Source organism: Canis aureus, chromosome 3 (genome assembly GCF_053574225.1).
Source record: "Canis aureus isolate CA01 chromosome 3, VMU_Caureus_v.1.0, whole genome shotgun sequence".
Classification (NCBI taxonomy): Eukaryota; Metazoa; Chordata; class Mammalia; order Carnivora; family Canidae; genus Canis; species Canis aureus.
Window position 1 is genome coordinate 83,539,100 of NC_135613.1, and position 20,336 is coordinate 83,559,435.

Below are 20,336 nucleotides of genomic sequence, written 5' to 3' on the forward strand. Positions count from 1 at the left end.
AAATAAAAATAACCATATGAGGTAGGTATTATTATTCTCATTTTATAGCTGAGAAAATGATCACATCAAGTTTAAGTAACTTTCTTAACATTATAAAACTAGTAAATGATGGAGTCACCGTTGGAACCTAGGTATGTCCATATCCCAATATCTACTCTCTTGACTGCTACTCTATAAAGAAATTTTTGAAGAAATCATGGAAATGCTGGTAGGCATCATTTTTCTTGCCCTCCTTCAACTTAGGTGGCCCAACATTGACAGGGGCCAGTTCTGACACTATCCACCTGCCCTGTTAGCACCATTTGTTGGTGTTCTCTTCAAACCAGCCCCATCCAACCCACCTATACTTCTAAGTGCTCCTCCTTCTAACCGCTCCTCTGTGCCACCCCTCAGAGGCACAACTTCGGTTAAGAGGGAGCCCGCCCTGCCCACCAGCATACCAGCAGCAGTTGCAGTGAGGCACTAGCAATCCTGCAGCAGCTACAGCCAGGCCTCTCAGACCACTGCATGGAAATCCAGCTGTGCCCACCAGCGTGCCCACCAGTGGTCAAGGCTGGTCACTGCAGGCAAGCTGGACGGAGAGCCATACCCACCCACCCAGCACACCCACAGCAGTCCCAGCCCAGTTACAACAGGAGAGCACTCACAGCCCACGTAGGGAACACCCCAGAAGTGCCTGGTTCTGGTGATCAGGAGGGACTGTGCTACTGGGCCCCACAAGACACCTTCTTCTAATAAAGCCATCACTTTGAGACTGGGAGACATAGCTGACTACCTAATACACAGAAAGAAAAATGAGGAGACGGAGGAATATATTCCAAATCCGATAACAGGACAAAGCCTCAGAAGAAGAACAGAACAGAGATAAGCAATCTGCCCAATAAGCAGTTCAAAGATGGTCAAAGATGCTCACTGGACTTTGAAGGAGAATGGATGGACTCAGTGAGAACTCTAACAAAGAGATAAAAAAAAAAAAACAGAGCTAAAAAACAGAGTAACTGAAATGAGAAATACACTAGAGGGAATCAATAGCAGATCAGAGGAGGCAGAAGAATGGATCAGCAATCTGGAAGACAGGGGAGTAGAAAGCACCCAAGCTGAAAAGAAAAAAGAAAAAAAGAATTTAAAAAAGTGACGGTCGGTAACCGGACCTCTGGAAAACATCAAGCGTACGAACATTTGTGTTATGGGAGTCCCAAAAGGAGAAAGGGGTGGAGGCAAAAAACTTATCTGAAGAAATAATAGCTGAACACTTCCCTAACCCAGGCAATAAAACAGACATACACGTGGTCCAGGAAGCACAAAAAGACCCCAAAAGATGAGCCCAAGGTGGTCCACACCAAGACTAACTACAATGTGAAAAACTAAAAATAAGGAGAGAATCTTAAAAGCAGCAGGAGAAAAACAAATAGTTACATAGCAGGGAAACTCCATAAGGCTATCAGCTGATTTTTTAGCAGATGCTTTTCAGGCCAGAAAGAAGTGAAATGACATATTCAATGTGCTGAAGGGAAAAAAAATCTACAATCAAGAATATTCTACCTAGCAAGGCTATAATTCAGAATTGAAGGAGAGATAAAGAGTTTCCCAGACAAACAAAAGTTAAAAGAGTTCATCACAAAACCTACCACATAAGAAATGATAAAGGGACTTTTTTGAGTAGGGAAAAAAAGGCCATAACTAAAACAGAAATTATTAAAGGAAAAAATTTCTCAAGTAAAAACAAACATAAAGATCAATCATTTATAAGGCTAGTATGAAGGTTAAAGGAAAAAAGTAAAATCAACTATACCTAAAAAATTAAAGGACTTACAAAAAGATGTAAAATATGATGTCATATACATAAAATATAGAGGAGAGAGTAAAAAGGCAGTGCTTTTAAAATATGTTTGAATCTAAACGACCATCAACTCCATATAAACTGCTATATACATAGGGTATTTTACAGAACCTCATAACGACTACAAACCAAAATCCTTACAATAGCACACACAAAAAAAGAGAAAAGAATCCAAGCATAACATTAAAGAAAGTCATTAAACCAAAGGAAAAGAGCAAGAGAAGAACAAAGAAATAGAGCACTGAACAATGAACAAAATGGCAGTTAAGTACATGCCTACCAATATCTGCTTTACAATGAACAAAATGGCAGTTAAGTACATGCCTACCAATATCTGCTTTAAATGTAAACAGACTAAATCCTCCATTCAAAAGACACAGGGTGATTGAATGGATAAGAAAACAGGACCTACAAGACAGTCATTTCACATGTAAGACACATACAGACTAAAAGTGAAAAAATGGAAAAAGAGATTCCATGCAAACTGAAGCAAAAAAAAAAAAAAAAAAAAAGTTTGGGTAGCAACCCCTACATCAGACAAAACAAACTTTAAAGCAAAGATGGGATGAACACTGGGTGTTATACTATATGTTGGCAAATTGAACTTCAATAAAAAAATTTAAAAATACCCAAAGACTATATAATAAGAGACAAAGAGGACGTTATGTAATAATAAAGGAACCAACCCAACTAGATGCTGCAACAATTGTTAAATATTTAAGCAACCAATATAGGAATATCTATAAGCAAATATGAACAAATATAAAGGGAGAAATTGACAGTAATACAATAGTAAGGGACTTTTAACACTCCACTTACATTAATGAATAGATCTTTGATCACAAAAACAAAAAATACCTATCCTTCTCAAACTATTGCAAAAATAAATGAGGAAGCAATGTTTCCAAATCTATTCTACAAGGCCAGCATTACCATGATCCTAAAACCAGACAAAGACACTACAAAAAAAGAAAATTATAGATCAATATCCCTGATGATCATGGATGTAAAAATCCTCAATAAAGTATTAGCAAATTGAGTTTAATAACACATTAAATGGATCACTCACCAAGGTCAAGTGAGATTTATTTCAGGGATGAGAGGATTGTTCAATATCTGCAAATCAATCAACATGCTACACCACATTGACAAAATGAAGAATAAAAATCATAGGAACATCTCAATAGATGCAGAAACAGCATTTCACAAAATTCAACATCTCTTCATGATAAAAACTCTCAAGGAAGTGGGTTGAGAGGGAACATACCTCACCATAATGAAGGTCAAATAAAGCAAACCCACGGATAACATCATACTCAATGGTGAAAAGCTGAAAACTTGTACTCTAAGATCAGGAATAAGATACGGATGTACTCTTGCCATTTTTATTCAACACAGTACTAGAAGTGCTAGCTATAGCTATCAGACAAAAAAGAAGAAATAAAAGGCATCCAAATTGGTATGGAAGAAGTAAAACTATCACTATTTACAGATGATATGATACTATATATAGAAAACCCTAGATGCTACCAAAAAACTAGTAGAACTAATGAATGAATTCAAGTTGCAGATACAAAATTAATACACAGAAATATTTTGCATTTTTTTACACTAGTAACAAAACTGGAAGAAAAGGAAATTAAGAAAATAACTCCATTTACAATTACATCAAAAAAATACTTAGGAATAAATCTACCAAGGAGTTCACACTTGTAGTCTAGAAATTATAAGACACTAGTGAAAGAAATTAAAGATGACACAAATAAAGGGAGAGATACATCATGTTTATGATTGATAGAATTAATTCTGTTCAAAGTCTTAACTACCTAAAGCAATCTACAAATTCAATGGAATTTCTATCATAATACAAATAATATTTTTCATAGAACTAGAACAAAAACAATCCTTAACATTGTAAGTAACCATAAAAGACCCTGAACAGTTAAAGCAATTTTGAGAAGTATCAAAGTGGGAGGTATCACACTTCCAGATGTCAAACTACACTGTAGTTGAAATTGTACAGTACTAGCACCAAAAGACATCCAGAAATAAACTTATGCTTATATGGTCAAATTCATCTATGACAAAGTTGGCAAGAATATACAATGGGGAAAAGACAGTTTCTTCAATAAATGGTGTTGGGAAAACTGGACAGCTACATGTAAAAGACTGAAACTAGACCACTTTCTTATATCTTACACAAAATAAACTCAGAATAAAGACCTAAATGTAAGGCCTGAAACCATAAAACTCCTGAAAGAAAACATAGGCAGTAATCTCTTAGACATAGGCCTTAGCGATATCTTTCTGAATCTATTTCCTCAGGCAGGAAATAAGCAATTGAGACTATATCAAACTAAATTTGCACAGTGAAGAAAACCATCCACAAGATGAAAGATAACCTACTGACTGGGAGAAGATATTTGCAAATGATATATTCAATAAGGGATTAATATCCAAAATATATAAAAATTCACACAACTAACACCAAAAGATAATCCAATTAAAATAGGCAGAGGACCTGAATGACACTTTTCCAAAAAAAAAAAAAAAAAAGACATATAGATAGCCAAAGGACACATGAAAAGATGCTCAACATCACTCATCATGAGGGAAGTACAAATCAAAACCACAATGAGATGTCCCCTCACACCAGTCAGAATGGCTAAAATGAAAAAGAAGAAATAACAAGTGTTGGCAAGGCAGGGAAGAAAAGGGAACTCTTGTGCACAGTTGGTGGGAATATGGATTGGTGCAGTCACTATGGAAAACAGTACGGAGATTCCTCAAATAATTCAAAATAGAACCACCGTATGATCTAGTAATTCCACTTCTGGGTATTTACCCAAAGCAAAATCACTAATTTGACAGCTATATGCACCGTTACGTTTACTGCAGCATTATTTATGATAGTCAAGATAATGGAAGCAGCCTAAGTATCCATCAAGAGATGAATGCATAAAGATATGGTGTGTGTACATACACACACACACACACACACACACACACACACACACACACCATGGAGTATTATGCATCCATCTCTTCATGCTGGCTGGGAGACAGCACTGCGAGAGGTGCTGGTCTATTTTAAACTTAAAATGGAATCAAACAAGTCGTTATCCATTCATGATTTCCTGTGTAAGCTGTTCCAACCCCAGTATATTTCTAAATAAATTTCTAGACAACATATCTCAGAGAGAAAATTACACCCTATATAAGTGCAACTGTATTATTTTCCCTTACAATTTGCCCTCTATAATTAACTTTCAGCTTCTTTAAAATAACATGATATCATAATGCTTTTCGAGAATCATTTGTATCATTCCCTATGAAACACCATCTATAGTCAGATGAATGGGTTTTTTGGGGGCGGGCTCAAAATCACTATGGTAATATTAAAATGCAAAAGGAAAAAAAAAAAAGAACACTTGACTGTGAAAATCACATCATTAAAGAGGATTTAAGGAATCTTACCTTTCAAGTGGGAACTCAATTATGGTATGAAACTTTCCCTGAAGTGCAGCCGGTCCTTCTCCTACTTCGATGTATTTATTTTCAGTCACAATTGGAGAGCTGACCTGAGCTTGCGTCCGTGCCTGGGCTTCCTCCAAGGTCAGCAGCTTGGTGGATGGAGAGGAAACCAGCAGGGACTTGGGTCTTGATAGAGAAGCTTTAGAAAGAAAGAAAAGAATTGAAAAAAGTCAAGATTTTTGGCACAGGTAAAAAGATATATATATAAATCTGTGTGAGTGTGTTGTGTACATCAACCTCTATCTACCTATCTACCTGTGTTGTTTTACATTTTCTTAAGTCTTTTATTTTTATTTATTTTTTAAAGATTTTATTTATTCATGAGAGACACAGAGAGAGAGGCAGAGACACAGGCAAAGGGAGAAGCAGGCTCCCTCTGGGGAGCCCGATGTGGGACTCGATCCCAGAACTCCGGGATCACGCCCTGAGCCAAAGGCAGATGCTCAACTGCTGAGCCACCCAGGCATCCAGGCATCCCTCTTAAGTCTTTTAAATGGCAGAAACAACAGAGCTTTATATTGAATGAGGTAAAGAAAGTGCCATACCAGGTTCTTAACAATAATATATATATATTTTTTTTAATTCCGTAAATAATTTAACTATTTTCCTTCCTTAAAAGATATCAAGCAAGGTATCACTCAGATATGTTAAGTCTGAATAAAATTTTTTCATTCACTGCTCCATATTATAACTTTATATGCATCAATAATAGGTGACATATTTTTTAATGTATCATAAACTTAGATCATAAGAGGTCTAACAGGTAGTATTCACTAAGTATACACAAAATAACTGTTAAACTATGCATTTTAAGAAGTGGACATAAATTACCTGCTTTCTACCAAAGAGAGATTTATTCAACTAAGATGAGAAATGCAGTTTTTCCCTGCCTTTTGAAGTCTATATATGTTCCTTGTAAACAAAATCCGTGTGAGCCATACCTGCCCCGTCCTGAATGACAGCACTGATTTTCCCACTGAAGAGGACATCTACATGATTCAGGATGAATTCAACCACCACAGACTGAATTCTCACTTCCATGAAAGCTGCTGTTCCGCTGAAGCAAGCAGATTCTATCTGTTTTGATCTGTGGGGGAACCAACATTACCATCAGAGAATCCCAAAGACAGCAGCCTTAAAGGGCATTATAATTTTATTTTTAATGAGTAAACAGACACACCAGAGGAAGAAAGCGTACTTTTAGTGCCTTGGCTAAGCCCCACTTGCCTCTTTTTAGAAGATGCTTATAAAAACAGCAGATGAGTTTTACTTTTAAAAATTGTTCTCAAGGAATGCTGATGAATTATATTTTGATTTAAGATAACTAGTTCTACTTAAGGTCATTAAATCAAATGCAACTTACCTTAGCAGGTTCGGAGCCCAAACAATTGCTAGGTTTTTTGCATGCATATTTGTGATGGAACAATAGTCAGCTAGAAGGGACAAGTGTCTCATCAGGAACTCCAGCGTTCTGGAAAATGCAATATAACATATTAACAAAAAGAAACAGTATGTAGCAGTATAGAAGCACCACTAATTAATTTTTAAGATTTCAATGGAAATAGAAAAGGGAACCACACAAACTCCAGCAAAATCTTTTGTTGCTTCTTAGGTCTGAATACTATGATTACCACAGAAGTGTCAGGAGAATATTATGAATTCTATATTCTATATACAGTAATCACATCTACAGAATTCTAAGAAAAAAGTCTAAGGTAGATACGGTAGGAAATTAACATTTCTGATAGGACTGGTTCCAAGAAAACAGCTTTAGTTTTAAAAAATCTTTAGGAATATTTGCTCCTGGTTGTCAGACATCTAGTTTGAATGTATTTCACCAGTGAAATACATCGTCCATCAAAGCTGGTTTCTAGACAAATGATATCATCAAGTTATGCTGTTCTACTTGCAGCAGACACGCTAACAGGAGAGGATTTAAACTTTTCTTTTATAAAAGAAAATGGGGGGATCCCTGGGTGGCTCAGCAGTTTGCGGGGATCCCTGGGTGGCTCAGTCGTTTGGCGCCTGCCTTTGGCCCAGGGTGTGATCCTGGAGTCCCGGGATCGAGTCCCACGTCAGGCTCCCAGCATGGAGCCTGCTTTTCCCTCCTCCTGTGTCTCTGACTCTCTCTCTCTCTTTATGTCTATCATAAATAAATAAATAAATCTTTAAAAAATAAAATAAAAAATAAATAAATAAAAGAAAACGGTATTTCACAGGCCTAAAATATTAAAAGAAAAATTGCAGTGGGCACCAAAGGAAGAGAATAGTTGAGCAAAAAATGTGCTTAGAACAGAAGGCCTATTCCAAAATCTAATATTCTGGTCTATCTTATTTGCTTTACTTAAACAATTCCACATATATGTGTACTTATATATATGGAATTATTTAAACATGTGGTGTGTATACACACACACATCTTTATGTAAAGAGAGGGGGGATATCCCCTGTTAAATAACAGGGGATAATATTTTTGGAAAGAAAGCATAATTAGTTTTTTAATGCAAGTCAAATCAGAGAAATACACAGAGGTATTACTGAGTAGCTACTACATCTCTTCAAGTGTCCTGTCCTATATGTATAGGGATTGAAAACTATTAAGGACAATAAATAGGAGACATAAGTTTAAGACTGTTATTTGAAATGGTAATGAAAGTTAAATTGTGAGCAGCATATGAGTCTCAAAGACCAAGATGAGCCCAACAGGAATCTGAGAAGCAAAATCAGACAGCAGCTAGAAGCACTGTTCAAGATGCTTTCTACAGGGATCTCCTCAAGTTCCCATGACAGCCTGACCAGCACAGGGCTACCACTCCCCACTTCATGGAGGAGAAAACCAAGGTGTGCTCAGGTGACACAGACAAGCAGCGCTTGTCTCAAATCAAGATCATCAGCGCGGCTCCAAAGTCTCTCATTCAACAGCATCCACTGCCACTGCTCTCTAGTACAAAGGTACTTCTTGGTCCCTCCTCTACATACTTGAATAGGAAAGACAGACAGAAGTGAGGCTGGTCTGGAGACAGTGTAGAGAGGTGGGAAGCTTAAGAAATGTGTTTAGAAAACATGTAAAATTTTATTATTTTCAGTAGAGAGTAGATGAAGGAAGAGAACTACTGAAATATTTCAGAAATATATTTAGGAGAAATGCAACTCAAAACAACGAAGATAGCAATTTATTCATGTATCTCATTGTAACAATGTTTTTAAAAGCTCACGGAGAATTTTAGTCAGAGTGCATGAAATGAGCATTTTCATATTCAGCAGAGTACAAACTGCTTAAATCTTCATGGAATACAACTGGGAAATTGCTGTATATTGGGAAAGAAATTTTAGTACCTTTTGATTTCTAAGAATTCCACTTTCAGGTCTTTGTCCAAAAAAAAAACCCTAAATTGTCCCCAAAATTCACGTAAGTGGATGGTCCTCACAGTGATGTTCAAAAGTAAGGGAGAAAAAAACCTACCATGGAATGCAAACTAGTGCAGCCACTGTGGAAAATAGTATGGAGGTTCTTCAAACAGTTAAAAGTAGAACTACCTTACAATCCAATAATCAAACTACTGGGTATTTACCCCAAAACACAAAAACACTACTTCAAAGGGATAAGTGCACCGCTGTTTATTACAGCATTATTTACCATAGCCAAATTATGAAAGCATCTCAAGTGTCTATCAGTGGATGAATGGATAAAGGAGATGTGGTGTATACATACACTGGGATATTATTCAGCCATAAAAAGAATGAAATCTTGCCATTTGCAACAATATGGATGGAGCCAGAGAGTATAAGTCTAAGAAAAATAAGTCAGAGAAGGACAAATACTATTTGATTCACTCAAATGTGGAATTTAAGAAACAAAACAAGTGGGATCCCTGGGTGGCGCAGCTGTTTGGCGCCTGCCTTTGGCCCAGGGCGCGATCCTGGAGACCCGGGATCGAATCCCACATCGGGCTCCCGGTGCATGGAGCCTGCTTCTCCCTCTGTGTCTCTGCCTCTCTCTCTCTCTCTCTCTCTGACTATCATAAATAAATAAAAATTAAAAAAAAAAAAAGAAACAAAACAAGCAAGCAAATTAGGGAAAGGGTTAAAATAACATATAGCCCATTCGCATAAGGGAATACTATTAAAAATCATGTTTTTTCAAGAACATTTAAAAAGTTAGGAAATGTGAATGCTAAAATCTTAAAAAGTCTGGATGGAAAGAAATATATTAACGGAGATTAATACTCAAATTATGTAGAAGACACTAAAATATAAAAATACATTACATAGCAGGAGATATATCACAAGGAATTATATATAATATACAATGAGATATATATGTGTGTGTATATATATAGTAAACAATATATATAAAACATGTCAACATACATTGTAGGTAATGTACATTAGGAATACAGAAAATAATATTGGGATATGTATACCAAATGTGTATGTGTGTGTATATATATATGTATAGCAAACTATAAAACATATGGTGCATAAAATATATAAAATGTGTATGCAATATATATTATTGAATATTTACTATGTGCAAGGTTCTATTCTGAGAATACAGTGATAAGACAAAATTCATGACCTCAAGGAGCCTGTTTTAGGGAGATTATATATAAAATAGACAACACTATAAACACATACATTTATATATACACACTATAGGTAAAACAAAATAGTAAATGCTTGTTATCACAATAATAATAGAGGTAATTAACTCAAACAGTACTTATATAACAGGCCTTGTTCTAAGTGCTATTCCTTTAATATTCATAATAATCCTAATAGAAAAGTAACAGTATTCTCTATTTTACAAACAATGAACTGAGCCCAAGAGGCAAAGGAACTAGCCCAAGGTCACAAGGTCACACAGCTGATAGAGGCAATTTGCCTCCAAACTCCCTACATTATAATGCCAATAATACATAGACATTATATAGTAGATAACACAAATATACTAAACAACGGGGTATAAATATATGAGATATAAATAAAAACATGTTGGAAGATTTATTTATATAAAATATAAAATATATAGGAGAAACATGTACTTTATATACATACACACATATACATTCTCCATATTTGTCTCTTCTTACTGACGTTCTCTTAATTTACCCACAATAGTAACCAATACTCTATTCCCTATGTAAAATGCACTGACTGGTGTCTAAGGCAATATAAGTTTGGTTTTTTTGTTTTTTTGTTTTTTTTGCCTAACAGGTTTCTGTCTCTAAACCACTTTGACTAAATATTTAAATTTTAAGCTTACCTAAAGCCAATTTTAAAGGGTTTCTCTGTTTATTCAAGATTTTAATTCACAGTGAAGTTAAATACTATCACACTTATAAAACATGACTTTTAAAAACAGAATTTTTGTTTCCTGCTTCTATACAATCTATTGAATTTTTTGCAGTCTTGATAAAGGTGAGCTGCCAAATGAGGAAGGAACAAATACTGTGACAAGCAGAGAACAATTTAAAACAAAACCTATAATTACCAGTAATATTCTCATAGGGAGAAAAGATTATATCCATATCCATGAGATAAAGAGAAGGATGCTATCAAGTAGGAGCATTCACAGGAACAAGAAGGAAGTTCTTGGAAATAATTGTTTTTTAAATCAAGAAGTGGACTGGAGGAAATCTTTACATGAGAACTGACAAAGAGAAAATGAAAGATTGGTTCAAGAGCTACAATAAGGGGATCCCTGGGTGGCTCAGTGGTTTAGTGCCTGCCTTCGGCCCAGGGCCTGATCCTGGAGTCCGGGAACTGAGTCCCACCCATATCAGGCTTCTTGCATGGAGCCTGCTTCTCCCTCTGCCTGTGCCTCTGGCTCGCTCTCTCTCTCTCTCTCTCATAAATAAATAAATAAAATCTTAAAAAAAAAAAAAAGAGCTACAATAAAACCAGAAAGAGAATAGAGAAAAGGTATGGGGTTTGAGTTGCAATGAGAACCATCACAGCAATAACAGTAAGAAAATTTCTCACATGTTCCCCGATGGAAAAGGCCCACCGAGAACCCCACAGCAAATAAAGTAAAAGAATCCACCCCAAGATGAGTCAATATGAAAATAGAATGCTAGGTATATTCTCAATATAAAAGCATCCAGAAAGGATATAGACAAAATAAAAATATGTCATATTAAGCACTGGCAGACTAGAATCAGATATCACTGTGGCATTTTTGCTTAGATGACAACAGTGCAATGCCACCAAAATTATGGGAAAAAATGACTTACAGACTAAAACTCTAGAGTTATCAATCAAATGCAAGAGTAGAATAAAAGCATTTTCATCTCGATGTCTCAAAACATTTACTTCCATTATAGCTTTCCTCAGGAAGCTACCAAAGATGTCTACAACAAAGCAGGCAGTGCACACAAGAGAAGTGACAGCAAGAGATCCCAAAAAGAAGGATTCAATTCGTGCAGGAGGCAATGAAGAGAATTTCCAAAATGAGGGGGGAAAGAGTTGGCAGTGTTGTAGGTCTAGAGAGCAATCGGCCCGGACAGAGGGACTGAGTAGTGGGACAGAGGCTCTAGGAGGGATGTTTTCATGGAACAACAACAAAACTTTAAAAAAAAAAAAAGGCTTGCCTGATAAGTCTGAAGTCCCTCGAGGGTGTTTCAGGGATAAACTAGTGATGAACAGAAACGGAGCAAGCCAAAAATGGGCAACTGCTCCAAAACACACACGAAGTTACCTCAGAAAAGAAACAGAGGTCTAGTATATATTATGTGCAGTTGTAAATAATATAAAGTTATTACAATACAGTGAATACTGGTTTTAACTCCAAATGCTAACCTAACCACAGGATGAAGACAAGAAAAGGGGAAATGTGTTTGTGTGGTATGGCAGGGGGGTGGGAGGCGGGTAAAGACAGTAAAATTTCATTTACCATAAAAGAAAGGTAAAAATGGGATCCCTGGGTGGCGCAGCGGTTTGGCGCCTGCCTTTGGCCCAGGGCGCGATCCTGGGGACCCAGGATCGAATCCCACATCAGGCTCCCGGTGCATGGAGCCTGCTTCCCCATCTGCCTATGTCTCTGCCTCTGCCTCTCTCTCTCTCTCTCTCTCTCTCTCTGTGACTATCATAAATAAATAAAAAAAAATTTTTTTTAAAAGGTAAAAACATCTAAAAATGAAAAATCAAGAAATAAGAACATAAGCATGTTATTCAGAAACAGAAGCTAAAAAAAAAAAGAAACAGAAGCTAAGGAGAAATCAGTAAGGGGAGTTGTGCAGTAGGAGACTGCTGTTTTTTACTGTCAACTATGTACAATGTTTGACTTTTTAAAATTATGTGTATATGAATGTTATATTGGTCTTTTTTTTCCCCCTTAATTTAGAGAAGAAAGATAGATCTACATGGTACCTCCTGTAAAACTATCAAGCCAAGAAATCTTGGCTTAATTCTAATCATCTGTCTTGCTATGCTTTCTATTAAAAGAATAAAATACTAAGGACCAGACTCATTCACACATTGGATCTCATTTTAACATCAAAAGAAAATCCTCTTAAGAGGGTATTATTAGTATTCTTTTCACTGATATGGAGATTAATGCTTAGAGAGGTCACGAAGGAAGTGATGAAGTTGCAAACTCAAATTCAGATGTACCAAGCTAGTATTCATTATACTGTACCAGGTTTCCTTTTCTGGTAAACTAAAAAAAAAGTCTTCTTTCTCCTTAAATATTCTTCAATAACTGTATTATCAGATCTGTCTCCTCAGCCTTCTTTTTCCAGGTTGAATACCTGAATTTCTTGAGCTTCCTTCACAGAAGCTCTTTGTGTTGTATTTTTTTCACTCTTCAGTGGGTCCTTAATAACCTCTTTAATTTCCTAAACTCCTCTTAAGACAGGGCACATTAACAGGACAATGAGTCAGTGCTAAGTTACCTTCTGGCTCTTGATTATTATGATTTATAGCTATAGCATGGACTAAAAATAATGCACTGATTCTTAAGGTTGATCAAAAATTTTAGGGGTGTCTGGCTGACTCAGTCAGAAGAGCACATGACTCTTGATCTCGGGTTTGTGGGTTCAAGTCCCACATCGGGTATAGAGATTACTTACCTAAATTAAAAGAATTTAGTGTTGATTTAGTGCCAAATTTAGTGCTGAGTTTTAAAACATCTTTATAAACAATGTCATTTTGAAAAAGTAAGCACTAAATTATTTAATTTGTACATTACCAAAACATCTGCTGCATTTATTTCTTTGTCAATAATTGAAATTTAATTTATGGTCAACTAATATTCGATAAAGGAGGAAAGACTATCCATTGGAAGAAAGACAGTCTCTTCAATAAATGGTGCTCGGAAAATTGGACATCCACATGCAGAAGAATGAAACTAGACCACTCTCTTGCACCATACACAAAGATAAACTCAAAATGGATGAAAGATCTAAATGTGAGACAAAATTACATCAAAATCCTAGAGGAGAACACAGGCAACACCCTTTTTGAACTCGGCCACAGTAACTTCTTGCAAGATACATCCACGAAGGCAAAAGAAACAAGCAAAAATGAACTATTGGGACTTCATCAAGATAAGAAGCTTTTGCACAGCAAAGGATACAGTCAACAAAACTCAAAGACAACCTACAGAATGGGAGAAGATATTTGCAAATGACCTATCAGATAAAGGGCTAGTTTCCAAGATCTATAAAGAACTTATTAAACTCAACACCAAAGAAACAAGCAATCCAATCATGAAATGGGCAAAAGACATGAAGAAAAATCTCACAGAAGAAGACATAGACATGGCCAACATGCATATGAGAAAATGCTCTGCATCACTTGCCATCAGGGAAATACAAATCAAAACCACAATGAGATACCACCTCACACCAGTGAGAATGGGGAACATTAACAAGGCAGGAAACCACAAATGTTGGAGAGGATGCGGAGAAAAGGGAACCCTCCTGCACTGTTGGTGGGAATGTGAACTGGTGCAGCCACTCTGGAAAACTGTGTGGAGGTTCCTCAAAGAGTTAAAAATAGACCTGCCCTACGACCCAGTACTTGTTTACCCCAAAGATTCAGATGCAGTGAAACGCCAGGACACCTGCACCCTGATGTTTATAGCAGCAATGGCCACGATAGCCAAACTGTGGAAGGAGCCTCGGTGTCCATCGAAAGATGAATGGATAAAGAAGATGTGGTTTATGTACACAATGGAATATTACTCAGCCATTAGAATACAATGGAATATTACTCAGCCATTAGAAACAACAAATACCCACCATTTGCTTCCACGTGGATGGAACTGGAGGGTATTATGCTGAGTGAAGTAAGTCAGTCGGAGAAGGACAAACATTATATGTTCTCATTCATTTGGGGAATATAAATAATAGTGAAAGGGAATATAAGGGAAGGGAGAAGAAATGTGTGGGAAATATCAGAAAGGGAGACAGAACGTAAAGACTCCTAACTCTGGGAAATGAACTAGGGGTGGTAGAAGGGGAGGAGGGCGGGGGGTTGGAGTGAATGGGTGACGGGCACTGGGGGTTATTCTGTATGTTGGTAAATTGAACACCAATAGAAAAAAATTTTTAAAAAATAATTGAAATTTAAGAATTTTGCCTTTTGCTTTTATCATCTATGGTTTACCATTTTCTTTCTCTCACTAAATAGCAGTCATCTTCAATTTTATTCGGGTCTTTTCAGATATGGGCAAAAATATTTCTGAGAGGGCAGCCCAGTGGCTCAGTGGTTTAGCGCCACCTTCAGCCCAGGGCATGATCCTGGAGACCCGGGAAGGAGTCCCACGTCAGGCTCTCCACATGGAGCCTGCTTCTCCATCTGCCTGTGTCTCTGCCTCTCTCACTTTCTCTCTCATAAATAAATAAATAAAATCTTTTAAAGTTAAAAGTCCAAATTAACATACAAATAAATTGCATCTTAAAAAGTAGCAACAACAACAAAACCAATAAATAAGAACAAAACACCCAAGATTTGAGCTCTTTATAGATATGAGAGTCTCTTGAGGAAGAATTCTGTGATACCTGTTAGATTTTGTGGGTCTACACAGACACCTTTTAAAGAAGGAAAGAGGGTTGGAAAAAAGAAAACAAGTAAACAGGCCCCCAGTACTGTGTCCGTATTTTGGATCCACGCAATCACAAGTAAAGTACTCTTACTTGTGATCATACACCCCAATATTTCTCAGTGGCTCAAAAGACAAATCAAACAACAAAACAGGCTTAATCAACTATCCATTTGTTCACTTATTTATTCATTAATTCAACATTTACTAAGTGGTTATTGGATGCCAGTACTGTGCCAGGCCTTGGGATACAATGACAAATAAACATAACGTCTGAACAAATGTAAGTTTAAATAGAACTCCGTGGAAATTTAAATAGTTAGAAACCCAAGGAAAAAACTACTCTTCACATCAACTGATTTGTACTTTTGGGTGCTATCTTACAACACGTGACTCACCTGTAGTGCGGAGGAGGGAGTTGCTGGATGACGTCATGAATTTTTATCAGCCTTTCTTCATCTGTTGCTGCTGAGACAGCATCCTGCAACAACCACAATGTGAAATAAACCAGTAGGCTTTGTTGGTAAAAAAAAAAAAAAAAAAAAAAAGCAATTCAGTTTTTACTCTACCTTTTGATGCTGAATGACAAGGAAATAGAGTATCAACAAAGTAAACTTTGCTTCCATACTATGTGGACATTGAAATCTATTAAAAGATAACTTTTTAAAACTTTATGGTAACCAATATTAAGTGTGATAAGATTAGTGGATCAAAGTCAGAAACTAAAAGAAAGAAAATGTGAAAACGATGAAGACTATGGACTAGCTAGCAATAACTGTGTTTTGTTTTCTTTAAAGGAGATATTTTAGTCACAGAACTGTTTCTTACATGACCAAACCAATCTTTACACGTTTGGAATAAAATGACAGCAAAACTCCAAAGAGAATTTGATTAAAAGTGACTTTAATTACTCACAGAAAAAACAATACTCACAGAAAATTTCTCATACAGCTGGTATGTGAGCAGAGGGTTTGGGAGCTCTCGAAAATATAGCTTACAGAGGGAACCCACAGAATGGATGTCTTGAACATATGGTTCTTTTGTCAGGTCGGGGACATGTTCAGAGTCAAACTCGTGGCTAACAAAGATGAGAGACAAAACAAAATTATTTTATTGAAGAAAAAGCAAATATAGGACTTATATATAAGCAAAGCAAAGTTAATGTTTTTATTCAAGTGATTGTATTAAGTTACATTTGGACTTCAGCATTAATTGGATGTCTGATCATAAGACAAGTGGGCATAGGTCTAATATTAAAATGGACAATAATCTCAAATGCATATTGATGAACAACTCTTAACACATAGATCTGAAAACAGAACTACAAATTTCCAGTGGTTTGAATATCCAATATTTTGGCATTTCTGCAAGCTAGAGATGACTAGCAGCAATTCTATACAGAAATTCCTCAGGTACAAGATGTATAGTTCAAGAATACTTCCATTGAAGAAGGGTAATAAGGAAGCCAGAAATATTATAAAGCAATTTCTAGCTAACCAAGTTTTATAGCCAGCAAAATCTATAGTTTAAAGTGAGTGAAATGAAAGTTGTGCTTAGTATACTAAGGCAGGTTAGGCTCACTCTGCAGGAGGTTAATTAATATTAATCTACAGGCATGGGACTACTTATCAAGCTAGAGGGTTAGTGTATGTATGTGGACAATGTGCATATGAGATCTGCTGCATCTGAAGCTAAAGACTGACACTGTCTTTAGCACAAGAATCAATTTAAGTATTTTCCAAACATGTATTCCTGAAAACAGAGATGAGCTCTGTGGTCAATTAGAATATTAAAATCTGCATGGAATAATGGTATTTACCATGCACCACCATGCAAAACAAGGATAATAACATATTAAGAATAAACTAGAATCTGAGAGATGGAGCAAAAATAAAATTTCTATTGCTCATATAAAGGAGACCATTATTTTTGTCTCTCAGGAGGGGGCAAGGATGTAAAACACCTAACATACACACAATTGAGCATATATTACAGCACTAGCGTTAAAGGAGATTGGAAGAAGTTTCACCACAGAAATGCGAACAATCGTAAGAGAATTTTATGAAAAACTATATGCCAACAATTTAGACAACCTGGAAGAAATGGATAAATTCCTGGAAACATATAAACTACCAAAACTGAAACAGGAAGAAAGAGAAAACTTGAAAAGACTGAAAACTAACAAAGACACTGAATCAGTAATAAAAAAATCTCCCAACAAAGTTCAAGACCAGATGGCTTCAAGGGTGAATTCTACTAACATTTAAAGAAGAGTTAATACTTCTTTTTCTCAAACTCTTCCAAAAAATAGAAAAAGGAAGGAAAACTTCCAAACTCATTCTATGAGGCCAAAACCAAATAAAAGAATCCACGAAAAAGAGAACTATAGGCCAATACCACTGATGAATATAGAAGCAAAAATTCTCAATGAAACACTAGTAAAATGAATCCAACAGGACATTAAAAAAGAAACGATTCATCCCGAATCAGGTGGGATTCATTCCTGGGTTGCAAGGCTGGTTTAACATAGTAAGTTTCACTTGTCAATTTTAATTAAGAACTAAGAAATAATTCTATTAAAATGTAAATTTTCACCTCTCATTGTTTTCTTGGATTCAAACTTTGAAATTTGCTAAGGGCTTCAAATACTGCAATGAGGCAAAATATGAGAATTGAAGAGGTTAAGAAGCCATGGTCTTCTGATACAACAGATGAAGAAATGGCATTCAGGAAAACATCTACAGAGAATACTATGGATATTACTTCCTACTTTATCTCAACTATAATACTAAAAATTATGGTAATCAATGTGACTTTAATTTTGAAATAATTTTATTTTAGTAAATTACAACTGGAATAAAAAAGAAACTGCCAGATAAAGTTTTACCGTAGTCTCTGGATATTAGAGGCAACGCCAGAGAGACGATATATTCCATCCACGATCCCATATCTCTCAATGAATGCTGTACAGCTCTGAAGAACCTGGGGCACTGAAGAGAATTTTTAAAGACATGGATTAAACTGGGAATATTCTATCAAAACAAAGTCACCAAAAAATGAGAATGTCTTAGTTTTCACAAGCGAAATAAAATCTATAAATTAAAATTATAAGTGGCAGAGATTAATCTACTACACAAAGTGATGAGGTCATGTTTACTTATTTTCACATTGAAACTAGACAACGTTCCTGAATATCAAGATGGATTCTCTCCCATTATATTTAGGCAAGTGAAAGAATTTGTTCATTATTAGGATAGTCTAAGATCTGCGGCAGTCTTGTATAGGTCATGTCACAACACTGAGATGAAATGTTTTGTCCTAACACCATATCAGACTTGAAAAAAGATACAGCTTTTCAGCTGTATTTCATACATAAAAAATGGACAAAGTTAATGTGTATCCCAACATAATTATTGCCTATAAATGCTCCAATTTCTCACTTTTAAAAGTGTCTTCCATCTTTTCGTAGTTAATGCTGATTGTAAATTTTATCCAGTAAACAAAACATTGACATAAAGCAAAGGTCAAAGCAATTTCAAGTAGAAGGAATCTTGTCATTTCCTGCCTGTCTTTACATTAAAATTGTCAATGTTCTGGCTTAATACTATTAGCTCATCGATAAGTAGAAAGAAAAGAAGGGTACTCTCTCTGGTTACCTCACTGAACACCTGACATAAATGGAGCGCCATTCTGGGCCTATAGTCTAGAAAAGACTGTTCAAAGTATATAATTTTACATTTTTTTCATAATCACTCAAAACTGGACAGTAGCTGAAATTTGAACTTTGTCTTATAATGCAGACTGATTAATTCACAGGCTTTAGTAACTATGTTCATTTGATAGTGTTAGTTAAAAATCTCTGAAAAGAAGATTGGGAGAACATTATTTGGTCTGCAAAAAATTACTACACAAGGGATGAAACATCCATATTGGGAAATGAAACTACTAAGATATTTTAATAAGTTAATTTTAGCTAATGTATTTTACTTATTGTAATATAATATTAGTTTATTAATATAAGACTTCTTGCTTCTTCTGCCTCCTTGTTCTTCCTGTATTCTATCTTTTAAATTCTGTTAGGTCCTACAATTTACATTTAAAATTTACACTCCCTAGCTTTGAATAATTTCTTAAAGCAGCTATATTTTTGAGCATGTAAAATGTGCCAAGCTAAGTGTTTTACAATAGATGCTCTCATTTAAATTCATAGGAAAAGCTCTATCATTATCCCCATCATACAGAGAGGAAACTGAACCTTGCAGAGACGAAGTTTTACCGAAGGGCAAGCAGGAAACAATGGCAGAAACAAGACTCTACCTCAAGCAGTCCAACTAGAAAGCCAATTTTTACTTAGCAAAATACTGCCTAATAATGTAAGGTCCTTTATAATTGCACTTTTTTATTGTTACCACATTTCCATATTTCACAACTCTAGGCCAATTGAAGCTTCATCTTTGGCCATACAAACCAGTCATTTTATAAGTCCCTCAATTTCCTTGTAGAGAAAAAACAATTTCCTCTCCCCGGACTCTCTTCCTACTAATGCCTTCCTACAGAAAAACTCTGGCTGTTGTTGAAAACCCAACTGAACTATAACTCTTAAGCAAGCCTTCTTTAAATACTCATGAGGAGTGGTAGCTGCATAATGTGGTAGGTGCCCAAAGAACTATGTCATTTTGAAATATTATTTGTTTGTTTATACAACTCTTATCCTTTAATAGCCATACTTTAAGGAGCAAAAGCATGGTTCATCCATCTTTGTACATCCAAAATCCAGGAGCATGTCTTAAAACAATGTACAAAATGGATAAATGGATTAATTAATAAGTGCTCTTGTGAGCCTAAAAAGTTATATGACCAAGTCAGTGGAGTAAGGAAATCTCAGTTTTCATTAAGAAGCTGTATTCATTTTCA

At 35.8% G+C, this 20,336-nt stretch overlaps 1 protein-coding gene across 9 annotated transcripts in view; it reads right to left on the bottom strand.

The window, feature by feature from the left end:
- The window catches only part of ARHGAP32 (Rho GTPase activating protein 32), a 291,479-nt gene that overhangs the window by 15,468 nt on the left and 255,675 nt on the right, over positions 1 to 20,336 (bottom strand). For all 9 annotated transcript variants that reach the window (XM_077894162.1, XM_077894164.1, XM_077894163.1 and 6 more), the window contains 6 exons: positions 18,310 to 18,412; positions 16,356 to 16,500; positions 15,821 to 15,903; positions 6,738 to 6,845; positions 6,316 to 6,461; positions 5,318 to 5,513 (listed from right to left, as the gene is read on the bottom strand). In XM_077894162.1, the coding sequence (XP_077750288.1) occupies positions 5,318 to 5,513; positions 6,316 to 6,461; positions 6,738 to 6,845; positions 15,821 to 15,903; positions 16,356 to 16,500; positions 18,310 to 18,412 (781 nt within the window). The remainder of the gene's footprint in view (positions 1 to 5,317; positions 5,514 to 6,315; positions 6,462 to 6,737; positions 6,846 to 15,820; positions 15,904 to 16,355; positions 16,501 to 18,309; positions 18,413 to 20,336) is intronic.